Here is a 14,405-nt window from a genome sequence, read left to right on the forward strand (position 1 = left end):
CCAATTTTTTACTATTCAAAACTCCAAATATTTTCGGACAAATTAATGCAAATGTGTTGCGAAAACAATATATACTCTGATATCCAAATAAACATTATTTTCATCAAAAAATAGTTCATTCCCGAGCTTATAAAAATATAAAATTCATATAATAACTACCGAATAAAATACATGCTTTACTCAAAAATCAACCAAATGCACTAATTCAAGTCAAAAACAAAATAAGACCTTATAAATTCAGTTTGATTCATTCAATTTAACGGAATGCGCACCCTATACAATAGTTTTAGCACAACAGTTTTAGCAAGGTTAAAGATGAGCCTATAAGCAAAATTTGTATATTCATATTAAATATATATGAAAGAAAAACTATAAATAAAAATTATAGTCTTCTACCCTTTTAAGAGCTATACTATATCTTAGCCTTTCTATATTCAGCAACAAAATGTATACCAAAGACGACATAAATTCATGGGAGCAAGCGAGAGAGAGCTCAATCTGTTTTATCCGTCACTTAAAAACCTGGGGAAATCAGTACTAATTCTCTCTCTAATGCGTGCTAACCAGGCCCGTTCAGCTTTTTCTCCACCGCACCGTCCCATGTCTCTTCAGAGCCACCACCCCCTCCTCTTCCATAAGGAGCCACTGCTCCAACGGAGCTGAAGCTTCCACCGTAGGAGTTAAGTAAAGCTGAGCCACCGCCTATACCCAGTCCAAAAAGATCGAGCGTAGTTGGTTTACTGGCAAACAATGGCGAAGAACCCATCATAAAATCCCCAGAATGGAGTCCAAGACCGAGCCCGGCAGCCGCCATAGCATTTGCATTTGGCTTAACATCCCATTGATTGTTATCTTGACTACTGGAACTCGATACTGACAATCCTAAGCCACGGAGTAGCGACGTGTTTGATGATGTGGCTCCCATTTGTGCGGCTTTTTGAAGCAATGCGGTGGCTGACATGGCTGCAGGTTGAGTGGACTGAGTGTAGTGTCGATGCTCTTGGTCTTGGAATAGAGGAGGGACATTGTTGGAGAGATACAGAGAGGAGGAGAGTGAAAGTGATGGAGGCTCTAAAACTATATTTGTCGGAATTTTAGTGGGACAATCAGGCGGAGTTAAGGCGGATAGAAGATCGGAAAATGAAGACGGCGACGCTTGTTGTGAGATGGCTGGTGGTGTTGAAGATGCGAAAACACTCGCAAATACATTGCTGGTTGTGGCGCTTGTAGAGTTGGTGCTTGTGTCTGCCACAGTCAAGCACGTTGCTACTGCCGCTGGTGTTGCTGTTGAAACACCAGCTGGGTTCTCTGCTAATTCTGTGACCACGAGAAAAAGAAAATGAAAAGATTACACTTTTTTAATGAAGATTGCAAAAACCTAAAACAATAGAAAGAAAAGAAGTGTTAAAAAGATGGTTACTTTTTGAATGATAAAAAAAGACTGGGTGCATGAAAGCAATAATGGCGTCCTTTGTCTCATATTTCAAATTCTTTTATCAGCTTTTTGATCTTTGAGCTTTTTTGTACATTTTCTTTGAATCACAACCAAAAACTCCTTAACATACACGCACCCAACACATGTTTTGGTATTATTTTCTATAATATCAGCCTAAGATCCACACGAGAACAACGACTTCAACAAAAGACAAAATCATTTATTTAAAAATTAAGTCTATAACACATGATTTCAAATTCTTGTTTGACCTATATAAACTACTAATTAGCTAGGCAATGTACATATATAAAACAATCATAATACCATATCTACCAAACTAGCAACTTTACCTGAACTTTGAGCTGACACACCCGGAGACACCACAGTAGTAGAAGGTGTAAGAGGCGGCGGAGGCGGCGAAGCAACAGCAGCAGCAACCGCACTTTTCTCATTACTACCGTCCTTACCCACCACAATAGTTAGGGTTTGTGCTCTCGCACTCTCCTCGGCCAAAGCATCACAAAACGCACGATGGGTAATAAAGCTATCCCTCCTGAAATTCCAAAGAATACCAAATTTAACAATCACTATTGTTCAGTACTATATAAATATGTATTAAAAGAGAAGACCCGGAAAGAAGAATAACAACAATAATGGCAGAATCAAGAAATGATGAGGAAAAAAGTTCAAAAAAGGAACCTTGAAAACAAAGTGCCACAATCACATTTATACTCTCGAGTGCCACAAGTCTTCATGTGGGCTTTCCAATCAGATTGAACTGCATATTTCTTTGAGCACCTTTCACATTTCCATTTCTTTTCACCATGCTTTCTGCAAAAGTGTTTCTTGATTCCAGTTAAGTCACCGAGAGCTCTAGCTGGGTTATGATGAACGCATGTTGTTTCTGGGCAAACGTACACTCTCTTCCTCGGCTCTTTACTGGTTCGCTGCTTTAGTTTCCACGGCAAGTTATGTCCCCGCCGGTGAAGCTGCAGGTTCTGGTCTCTTTGGAAGCCTTTATTACAGATCTCACACACAAACCTGTTTGTGGCTAATAAAGCCTTTGGTGATAAAGCAATAACTTCAGCATCTGGATCTGAAACAAAAGATTTATTTATGACATTTCTTTTCTTATTATGGTAACAAATATGAAAACTCGGGTCTTTAAATTATTGGGTAGCTAATACCTGGCATTCCGGGAAGATTTCTCTTCTTTTTCGGCGGAGGTAGAGAAAGCGGCACCGTTTCATTCTCATGTAGACTAGCGGTGCCTTCTTCTCCCGGAGTATTAGCAGTAGAAAGTGTCATTTCTGAGCAATTTTCAACTTCTTCCATTATACCATTTTTGTTCAAAGGCGTATTCTTTTTTTCTTCAGAACCGCACCAAATTGCAAATTATCCTATCTTCAACCTTCTGTGGTTTTCTTCTATATGCTGAATTTTAAAAGAAAAGAGGGTTTTAGGGTTTCAAATAAAAAAGAAACAAACTGAACTACCCAGCAAGAAAATAATGGTGAAAAACCAGCAACACAATTCTAGGGAAACACGCACTAATTTGACTATAACTCGGAAAGATTCTGATTGTTTCTCAGCCAGTATAACGGATTAAAAAATACAAATGAAAGGAGGCCAGCTTTGTGCTGTAAGTTATGCATGAACGAAGCTAAGAAGGCCGAAAAAGAAAGCACCCATTCAAGTCTCAGTGAACGGAGCAGCTGCTATAGCTTGACAATTCCAAAAGGCGGCTGCTTCGATTCAAAACCCATTCTTTTTAGTCAGGAGAAAGAATGAGAGAGATGGGGTAGAAATGAGAGAGAAGATAATTTAAAATGGTAAGCGAGGAAGAAAGTAAATTAAAAAAACAAAGGAGTTAAAAGCGGCGGCAATCAACCATGGTTAAAAATCAAAAAAACTTCCTCAACTGTGGTTAAGCTGCCTCAATGACAAATCGGGTCTCTCTTCTTGCGGCTGTTCAATTAAAATCTGATCCTACACGTGTCATGATCTCCAACTTGCTGACATTTGTCGGAAGAAATCAGACTAGGCGGTGCTTGTCGTTTAGTGATAAAAAGAGGAAAAGGAATTTTTTCTTACTTTTTTATTTGTGCTACATATTTTTTAGTGAACTTCTGAAAGAATGTTAAAATGAAAAGACTAAAATGCCATGATTTGGACCTAGTGTGATGCAAAGAAGGCAGGGACAGCCTGGGGTTTTCGATAAGAACAGAACGTGTAAGCAACGAGGAAAATAGTGTACTGTATACTGTGGTCATTGCCTCGACTACTGATAAGCAGCGAACCGGACAATTTTTTACGGTTATTGAAATGATTTTCTTGTTTGTTAATTAAAAACATCTAAAATTTTACTTTAAGAATGATTAATTTATTGGAAAAAATCAAACTCTTAAAATATATTTAGTTATCATCTCATTTGTATAAGCTTTCAATTATACTATCAATTTTTCAGGAAAAAAAAATACTTAATCTTTTGAAATTTCAATCTAATTATCAAAATTACTCTTTCTAACTATACCAATCCAATTGAACTAAATTTTTTATAATCAACTTAAGAAAATAATCTATATATTACAATTAAAAATTATTAAATCACTTAAATTATATATATATATACAATTCAAAATTAAATATATATATATATATATGTATATAAAATAATTAAATATCATATTTTTATATAAATATTTTAGTACTATAATTTTCTAAAAAATTAACACTAATAATTTAGTTAAATAATTTATTTTCGAATGACCTCGTGAATTAATACATACTCCCTCCGGTCTATAATATTTGTCGCATTTGGAAAAAAAATTTGGTGCATAATATTTGGCATGTTAGAATATCTTCACTTGAAATGAAAGGGAGAGAAGGAACCCGAGCCAACAAGTCGTTCGGTTAGAAAGCGCGTGGACAATTCCTAAACCCAGGGAAAACTATGGGAACGAGACTCAGTCCCCCCCTTACTCTAGCCTTCCTTGCTATTTTTCCATATTTAACCCTCATTAATTTATTGAAAAAATACAATAAACAAATAAAAATAGTAGTCATAAATGTAAACAAGTTTCAATTTAGAATTAATTTAGTAAAAGTGTTTATAAATTAAGACATATTAATTATTTTCTTAGTTTTTATGTCAAAGCAAAATGCGATAAATATTATGGACCGGAGGGAGTAATTGATTTAAAAAAAATCAATTTAGATTAAGTGGCTTCCACATCACCAATTTTGCTACGAAAAATATGCTATATTTATTAATATTAATTACACTGAAAATATATAACATATTTTTGATGTAATTATTTTTAAAAGAATAAAAATACTAGTCTTAAAATTAGTTTTTAAAAGAATGGTAATTAGAAAGTCACAAAATTAGTTTTATAGTTAAAAATAACTAGAATATCTTAAATATGGTGATAAAATTAATTTACAAACTTTTGAAAAATTGAAATTTTTAATTAAATCTATTAAAAATAATGTCTTCATATGAAACTTTTTTTCTTGAGAGAGACTTCATATGAAACTTATTAGAATGCTTATTAATCTCTGCAATTGTAAATTTTATCATATTTATTCTTAACCTTATCGTCTTATGTTAAAAATTAATATAGGGACAGGATTATCCATGGCTAATTACAGCTTCGTGTGCAAGCAAAGGTTGCAAGGCGGTAGACTGGTAGCTGACCTCAGTGGCACTTTATGTAATAACGGTTGAATTTGAATGGTATTTTGGAGATACTAATACTATAGTAGTAGTATAGATTGTCTGTATATGACAGTGAGTACGTTGCAGTACTCTACTAATGACAAACGGTCCTTCAAGTCCTCATGTCCAACGTCTCCCTGAGAGTCCTGATTCCCTACAACCCTGCTCATTTGCAGCTTGATGGTATCGCCACTTGCACAACTCAAAACCAGATGCATTTTAAAGAAACTAGTTTCAGCTGTATAATAAAATTACTTCAAGCCTTTCTCCTTTTTACCTAAAATGATTATTTCACTTTTGTCCTTTTATAAATTTTACATCTCTGTTTATCCATTCCATTATGATCAAACTAAAGACAATGGCCATCCTACATACTAAAAAACTTTCAAGTTCAAAATGATTACTAAGTAGGGGCATTTTAGACTTTTGCACAACGATATATGCTACCAATCATCCCTAATCTGGCTTCCACCAACTTCCACAGTTCCACTTGACTTGGCCATGTGTGCAACATTAGGGGGGGCCACAATGGACTTTTAAAATAAAGAACAAGGTAAAACATTAATTAAGCACTTGATTAATTTAGAGAGTTTAAGCTAATGATAATTAGTAGTGGCATTTAATAAGGGGAATGAGAAGAATACATCAACAATTTAGCTTACTTTTATAAGCCACAAAATGTGAACATAAATCCCTTTTAAAGGTTACTCATTAATGAATAATACAATGTAAGGTGCCAAACTTAAAGAAGTGGCAAGCAAAGACTCATGAACCCATCATGGTCTTTGTGTGTAAAAGCTAAAGCTAATTGTAATCTAACCAAAAAGTCAAGTAATCTATATAACTTTTTTTATTTTGGTGTTCACCCTTTGTAACTTATATGATGATGATGATGATGATAATGATATTGAGCTCTAATCTTCTTGCTATGGAGTTATGATCATTAGATGGATGATAGAACAAGAAATCTAATTTAGGGTTAAAAAGGAGTTTGACAAAGGAATAATAGATGTAAAAATTTAAATCTTTTTTTTTTCAAATCTTACCCAAAAAAACATAATTTTTGATAATTTTAGCCTAAGTATTTTAAAAGTTGATGATAATTCTAATCTATTTTTTTAAAAAAATAACTGTGATAAATGCATTACAAAATAATTTTTTTACTAAAATTACATGAAAAATTAAACAATTTATATAATTTGTATAGATCACAATTTTTTTTTTTAAAATTGGGTTAAAATTATCAAAATGGACAGTTTTTGAATCACTTAGGGTAAGCAGAACTTTTAAGCACCCAAAATACTTCGAAGCTCATTTTGATTAGATTTATAAAAGAGAAAATGTTTAGATTTTTGAACTATTTTGATTATATTGTATTGCTAGGTGATTGATAAAACAGCAATGAAGAGTTCAAAATTAGGTTGATTACGTTCGAAGAAAGCTAATTGGATATAATGTAGGAATATGATTTGGAATGAGAAAATGTGACAGGAAGCAAAAGGTAAAGTTGGATGTGGCTAAAATTCAATTCCTTTTTCTTACTCATCAATAAACACATTGGATATTCCAGTGATGTCTTTTGGGTTCCGCGAATCAAATTAAAGTAGTGGAAAAAAATTCGAATGATTTTAATCTTATATTTCTATGGAAAGTGATTGAAATAATGACATCATACTATGTGGGTATTCGATTCAAATAATTCGAATCCAAATTTTACTTTTATTCAAAATCAAACTATATTGAATTTATTAAAAAATTAATTGCATATAAAATCATGACCTTTGCATCAAGTTTCAAAAATAACATTATCTTTAAAACGTGTCAATTATAGACACCACCTTTCATTTTTTTTTCAATTTCATCATGGGCATATTTTTTGGTGAAATTTTGCTGACTTGGACAGCCGATGGGTCTGCCACGTGTCATGCCACGTCAGCAAAATTACCACTAAAAATCGCCGATGTTATTTTTGAAAAAAAATGAAAAGTGGTGTCTATAATTGACACGTTTCAAAGGTTATGTTATTTTTAAAACTTGGCGCAAAGGTCATGATTTTATATGTAAATAATCCTTTATTAAACTGTAAAAAAAATAGTCAGTTCAATTAATTTTTGAATACACTACTTTTAGTTCACTTTATAACAAAAGTTAGAATATTTTTATATTATTAAGCTGAATTGAACTGATTGATTTAATTTGATTTTTTTATTTAGTGAGATCCTCACACATGCCTACCATCAAATTGTTTGGATATTTGTGTCTATTTACCTGAGAGAATCAGGTAAAAAAAAATTTACCTGAGAGAAACACAATGTCAAGGGACTATATGCATGAGCTACAAGTTTTTCTCTTAATTGATTCAAAGAGTGGCGTTTCACGGTACTTCACAGCCTTAACAATAACTTTGTTATCAACATAAATATAGGGCTAATAATCACCGACGGTCCTCGACCTTTACTCTAAGCTTCCGTAAACCCCCCGACCTTTCAAAAGCTTCCCTAAACCCCCCAACCTTTATGGCGGCGCTCATTCACGGTCCTTATGGACGAAAATACCCCTAAGCGCCGTCTTTTTTTGGCGGCTACAATTCTAAAAAAAAAAACGGCGCCACGTGTCATCTGACATGTGGCAAAATATCTAAAAAAAATTGAAAAACCCAAAACACCCTTACAACTATTAAAATTTAATTAAAACAAAAATAAAAAATCAAAGCAAATCAACCCATTCAAACCACTGAATTATTGAAACCGAACCGCCACAACCGAACCCGCCTCCGGTCATCTTCTCAGGTGAGAAAACGACCAAGCTCGTCGTCTTCTCACCTGAGAAGACGACCGTCTTCTCAGATCTGAGAAGACGAGATGCTGCTCGTCTTCTCAGATCTGAGAAGACGAGCATCAGCTCGTCTTCTCAGGGGAAGACGAGCTGCTGCTCGTCTTCTCCGGTTGTGAGAAGACGAGCTGCTGCTCGTCTTCTCCGGTTGGGAAGACGGGCTGCTGCTCGTCTTCTCTGTTTTTGAGAAGACGAGCAGCAGCTCGTCTTCTCTGAGAAGACGAGCTGCTGCTCGTCTTCTGCACATCTGTTCTTGGAGAACAGATGTGCATCTGTTCTTGGAGAACAGATGTGCATCTGTTCTCCCAGAACAGATGTGCATCTGTTCTCCCAGAACAGATTTCAGATCTGTTCTTGGAGAACAGATCTGAATCTGTTCTCCAAGAACAGATTTCAGATCTGTTCTTGGAGAACAGATCTGAATCTGCTCTCCAAGAGCAGATTCCGATGGGTCGGCGGCGGGCGGCGGGTGGTGGTCGGCGGCGGGTGCGGTGAGTGGTTCGGGTTGGCGGGCGGATTGACCGTGGGTTGGGTTTGATTAAGTAAATTTGATTTGGTTTAATTTTTTAGGGGGTATTTTGGGTGTTTCAATTTTGTTTTGACATTAAATGACGTGTCAATTAACATGTGGCGCCACTATTTATTTTTTTCCAAAAAAAAGGACAGCCGCCAAAAACAAAAGGGTAGTTTCGTCTATAAGGGCCGTGAATGGCGCCGCCACAAAGGTTGGGGGGTTTAGGGAAGCTTTTGAAAGGTCGGGGGGTTTACGGAAGGTTAGGGTAAAAGTCGAGGACCGTCGGTGATTATTAGCCTAAATATAGGGTGCTTTGCTTTCTACAACATAAATATACTCTCCATAGGCATAAAATCATGTTCACTAACTCAATTATCTAATTTTTTTATGAATTAGAAATTTGAGTATTACCAACTATATATTTCATACTAGAATTTCAATTTGTGTAATCAAAAATTTAATATTACTTTTAACAGAGATAACTAGTCATTTTCTGATCTAATAGGTCAACCGAGTGAAACATATTTTAAAGAAAAATGAATGAAACATATTTTTAGAATATACTGCTATATTAATCATCGTCAGTTGTTATCCAGCATAATATTTTAAGAAACAGTATCTGAATCTAGTGACACTTAGATTTATATTGTCCTAAAAACAAAGTAAGCTTTTAACCCATCAAAAGTTAAGTTATTAAAAATGCAGTTGCAGGCTATGAGAAAAGTAAAGTGAAAGATAAAGAAAAAAAACGAATGAGAGGTATGCAAGTAAGTAATGATCACCAATTTGATTATCTTTTGAGTAGCTTTATTTTTGTTTCTTTTTCTGAGTTTCCGATTGTAACAAAACCTCTCAGCAACTTCACTAGCTTAGAAAATGACCAGGCCATGTCAGCAATCCAAGTGAAGTCTGCACTAAGCAATCACAGTGCTTCATTGATACATCAGCAAGATAAACAGGATAGTGTGTTAGTTTGATGAGCTGGATTATGGCACGGGTTTTTGATGAGCTGGATTATGGCACGGGTTCAGTGTGTTAGTTTGTATGAGCTGGATTATGTCACGAGTTCAGTGTGTTATTTTGTATAGCTGGCATAAGAAAGTTAGTTATAGTAGAGCGGTTATTTTTTCTGCTTCTTGTATAAATACTGAGCTAGTGCTCCTTTGATCATTAATAAAGAATATGATTTTTGCTCTCAAATATTCTGTTTTCTATTATGGTATCAGAGCTTGAAATGCTCTCTGTTTTCTCAAATGCTTGTGAATGTTCTTGATTTCAATCATCTTCGTTGATTCTTATCATTTTTTGCTTCTAATTGATCCTTGATTCAGTTAACAATGGCAGAAGATCAGCCATCCAGTCCATATTACCTCCATCCTAGTGAAAATCCATCACTTTTGCTAGTTAGTAATGTTTTGACCGAAGGAAATTATCATTCATGGTGTAGAGCCATGAAGAAAGCTCTAATCTCGAAGAATAAGCTCAAGTTTGTTGATGGAAGCATTCCTATTCCTAACAGAAATGATCCTTCTTATTCAGCATGGGAGAGATGCAATACAATGGTGAGTTCTTGGATAGCTAGAGCTCTTAATCAATCTATAAGTGATAGTGTTTCCTGCATTGATAATGCTTTTGATATTTGGGAGGATTTGAGAGAAAGATTTTCTCAAATAGATGCTGTGAGAATCTCTGATTTACAGGAGGAAATTTATTTCTTTAAGCAGAACAATTTGTCAGTTACAGATTATTTCACACATTTGAAGATGTTGTGGGATGAATTGTCAAGTCTTAGACCTATACCAAGCTGTACCTGTGATCCAGTTTGTACATGTGCACTTGTTAGAACAATCAAGGATTATTTCTCAAATGACAAAGTTATTCGCTTTGTTAAAGGACTAAGTGACAATTTTGGGGCTATAAAACTTCAGATCATGATGAATGATCCATTACCACCAATAAACGGGGTGTTTTCAATGGTTATGCAACATGAAAGGCAGTTGGGAATGACTACTGCTGGTGTTGATTCACAAGCATTTCTGAGCAAAGGAAATTGTTACAATTCTGAGAATGCTTCTCAGTATGAATCAAGTGCTTGTTACAGCAAAGGAAATCAATACTATGGTAATTACTCAGCAGGTGGAAGCAATTCTGGTTATAAACCAAAGAAGTACAATTACAGTCAAGGAAAAAGGCCAATATGTTCATTTTGTGGAATGGAGGGGCACACAATTGATATATGCTATAGGAAGCATGGATTTCCACCAAATTACCAGTCAAAATACAAGAAGAATACTCAGAGTGCAGCTAATCAAGTTGAATTTCAGCAAGATGAGTACAATGATGATAATGCAGATGAAAACTTCTGCAAAAATGACAATTCCAACAGAAATGAACAATCAGAAGGGAATGATGTCATGCATTTCCCATTTACAAAAGATCAGTATTCAAAGCTACTAGCTATGATCCAACAAAGTGGAAATTCAGCACAGGTCAATCAAATTTCTACTCATTTTAAGCAGGAAGGGCAATAAGGTACCAATGTCTCTTTCTGTTTAATGTCAAAAGGTTTTAAATCCTCAGATTGGATTATTGACACAGGAGACACTGATCACATAACCTGCAAATCTGAATTGTTCAAAAATAGTAGAGCAGTAAATAACATGGTTGTTAAATTACCAAATGGTCATCAGGTTTCAGTTGAAAGTGTTGGAGATATACAACTTACTGACAATCTGTTACTCACTGATGTGCTATATGTTCCACTATTTAGTTTCAATCTCATCTCTGCAAGCAAATTGACTAACAATCCTCAATTATGCTTAATGTTATACCAAAACACATGTCTCATTCAGGATCTGGTTCTTTCGAAGAAGATTGGATCAGCTAGAAAGAAAGGTGGTTTATATGAGTTGCAACTAACTGAGGGCTCTAAGTGCAACTCATGCTCAATCCAGTCCATATCTTCTGCAGATTTATGGCATTTTAGAATGGGACATCCATCCACACAGAGATTGAAGAAGTTACATGAAGTGGATTCTGCTATTACTTTCTCAAATAAATCTGTTTGTGAAATTTGTCATTTCAGTAAACAGAAGAAACTCACCTTTCCTGTTAGTGAGTCTTCTACAAAATGTACTTTTGAGCTTATACATATGGACATATGGGGTCCAACTCAGAAATCCACTGTGAATGGCCATAGATATTTTTTAACAATTGTGGATGATCATAGTAGATACTCATGGGTATTTCTGATGCAAAACAAGTCTTAAACCAGAAGTTTCATCTATAACTTCTTTTCTTATGTTGAAACATAGTTTTCAAAAAGAATAAAGACTGTGAGAACAGATAATGGAAGTGAGTTCAATATGCAGGATTTTTTCAACTCCAAAGGGACTATACATCAGAAGTCTTGCACATACACTCCTGAACAGAACAGTGTTGTTGAGAGAAAGCAACAACACATATTGAATGTTGCAAGATCACTCAAGTATCAATCAGGTTTGCCCATCTCTCTCTGGCACCATTGCATTGAACATGCAGTTTATCTCATTAATAGGATTCCTTCTCCTGTTATTGATGATAACTCACCTTACTATATGCTGTTCAAAAGTCAACCCTCATATCAAAACATCAAAGCTTTTGGATGTTTATCATTTGCTGGTACAATTTCTGAACTAAGAACCAAATTTGATCCTAGAGCAATCAAATCTATCTTTATAGGCTATCCAGCTCATGTAAAGGGTTACAAACTATATGATAGTGCTTCTCACAAAGTTTTTGTTTCTAGAAATGTCATTTTCTATGAAACACAATTTCCCTTATTCAAATCATCATCTCTTACTGAAAAAGACCAACCTTCTTCCATACAGCCATCTTTTTCTTCAACCATCAATCCCATGTCAGATATACCATTATCTTTGCCACCACCACCACCACCACTATAACCTATACATCCACCAACTTTACCTCTTTTTACTGAGGCAGATTTTCCAGTATTAAGAAGAAGCACTAGAACTATTAATCCTCCTGCTAATCTCAAAGACTACCATTATAGTCTTCCTTCTTCTCACTCTAAATCTACAGCTCTCATTACATCCCCTCATTCCTTAAATTCTGTTCACACCTATTCTAATCTTTCTTCTCTTCATAAAGCCTTTTCAACTCAAATAACCCTCCTTCAAGAACCAAAATCATATAGTGAAGCTGTAAAACATAAGCACTGGCAGGATGCTATGAATACAGAACTTCAAGCTCTTACAAGAAATGGTACATGGGAGTTAACTACTTTACCTACTGACAAACATCCAATTGGATGTAAGTGGGTGTATAAAATAAAATACAGGGCTGATGGTCAAGTTGAAAGATTTAAAGCCAGGTTAGTGGCAAAAGGTTATACACAACAGCCAGGACTTGACTATTTAGAAACTTTCTCCCCTGTTGCAAAAATGAGTACAGTCAGAACACTTTTAGCAGTTGCATCCATCAAGAAATGGCATTTACATCAACTTGATGTCAACAATGCATTTCTGCATGGAGATCTTCAAGAAGAGGTTTACATGACTGTTCCTCCTGGTTTCAAGACAGATTCTGCACAAGTTTGCAGATTATTGAAATCCATTTATGGTCTGAAACAAGCCAGCAGACGTGGCATACAAAGTTGACCAATGCACTTCTTGTTAATGGTTTTTCATCTGCTGCTTCAGATCCATCCTTATTCATCAAGACTACTGCAGATTCATTTATAGCATTGCTGGTCTATGTTGATGACATTATCTTGGCCAGTAATTCAGAGACTGCTATTTCTGCAGTCAAGAGTTATCTTCATAATCTTTTTCAGATTAAGGATCTTGGTACTCTTAAATATTTTCTTGGTCTTGAAGTTGCAAGAAATAAATCAGGGATCAATCTTTCTCAGAGGAAGTATGTTCTGGATTTGCTTAGAGACACTGGTTTTTTGCAATCCAAACCAGTCCCAACTCCAATGATACATTCTCAGAAGTTAACATCCTCTGATGGTATCTCTCTTTCAGATGCTCTTCCTTATAGACAGCTCATTGGAAAACTTCTTTATCTGTGTACAACCAAGCCAGATATAAGTTTTGCAGTCCAGCAATTATCCCAATTTATGTCAAATCCAACTGATGTACATTTAAAAGCTGCTCATAGGATTTTGCGGTTTCTTAAGACATCTCCTGGCAAAGGTCTATTTTTCTCAGCATCGTCTTCTCTGTCTTTGCAAAGCTTTGCTGATTCAGACTGGGCTGCCTGTACAGAAACAAGGAGGTCTGTTACTGGTTTTTGTGTTTTTCTTGGTAATTCTCTGATTAGCTGGAAATCAAAGAAGCAAAGTACTGTTTCCAGATCCTCCTCAGAGGCTGAATATAGAGCATTAGCTACACTGACATGTGAGCTACAATGGCTGCTTTACTTGTTACATGACCTGCAAGTTTCTCACAATCAAGCTGCTACAATTTTTTGTGACAGTCAGTCAGCTATTCAATTAGCTCATAACCCAGTATTCCATGAAAGAACCAAGCACATTGACATTGATTGTCATGTGATAAGAGAGAAACTTCAACAGCAAGTTATCCATCTTCTTCCTGTCTCTTCCAACAATCAACTTGCAGACAATTTTACTAAAGCACTCCCTCCTGCATTGTTTTCTCCTGCTATTCTCAAGCTGAACCTACAAGACTTGTATGCTCCAGCTTGTGGGGGGATAATAAAACCTCTCAGCAACTTCACTAGCTTAGAAAATGACCAGGCCATGTCAGCAATCCAAGTGAAGTCTGCACTAAGCAATTACAGTGCTTCATTGATACATCAGCAAGATAAGCAGGATAGTGTGTTAGCTTGATGAGCTGGATTATGGCACGGGTTCAGTGTGTTAGTTTGTATGAGCT

The 14,405-nt window shown here is 35.4% G+C and overlaps 1 protein-coding gene across 3 annotated transcripts; it reads right to left on the minus strand.

Annotated features, from left to right (window-relative positions):
* Window positions 1–222: 222 nt before the first annotated feature.
* On the minus strand, window positions 223–3,286 carry LOC126681760 (zinc finger protein GAI-ASSOCIATED FACTOR 1-like). Of its 3 annotated transcripts, XM_050377316.2 has the most exons (5): window positions 2,987–3,286; window positions 2,623–2,869; window positions 2,135–2,531; window positions 1,786–1,988; window positions 223–1,317 (listed from the first exon to the last, which is right to left on the minus strand). In XM_050377316.2, the coding sequence occupies exons 2-5, from the start codon at window positions 2,768–2,770 to the stop codon at window positions 560–562; spliced, it is 1,506 nt and encodes a 501-aa protein (XP_050233273.1). In that variant the 5' UTR covers window positions 2,771–2,869; window positions 2,987–3,286; the 3' UTR covers window positions 223–559. The 3 variants fall into 3 exon arrangements, with proteins under 3 accessions (XP_050233273.1, XP_050233276.1, XP_050233268.1); XM_050377319.2 differs by having other exon boundaries at window positions 2,135–2,496; window positions 2,623–3,286; XM_050377311.2 differs by having other exon boundaries at window positions 2,623–3,286.
* Window positions 3,287–14,405: the final 11,119 nt, after the last annotated feature.

Source organism: Mercurialis annua, linkage group LG1-X, assembly GCF_937616625.2.
Source record: "Mercurialis annua linkage group LG1-X, ddMerAnnu1.2, whole genome shotgun sequence".
NCBI classification, from domain to species: Eukaryota; Viridiplantae; Streptophyta; class Magnoliopsida; order Malpighiales; family Euphorbiaceae; genus Mercurialis; species Mercurialis annua.

What these genes read in the sequence shown, in the direction of transcription:
- LOC126681760 (XM_050377316.2), bottom strand. Translation starts at nt 2,770, where the DNA reads ATGGAAGAAGTTGAAAATTGCTCAGAAATGACACTTTCTACTGCTAAT. An exon ending in AAATCTTCCCGGAATGCCAG is followed by an intron (nt 2,532 to 2,622) that starts GTATTAGCTACC and finishes CTTTTGTTTCAG; the next exon opens with ATCCAGATGCTGAAGTTATT. An exon ending in TGTGGCACTTTGTTTTCAAG is followed by an intron (nt 1,989 to 2,134) that starts GTTCCTTTTTTG and finishes TTGGAATTTCAG; the next exon opens with GAGGGATAGCTTTATTACCC.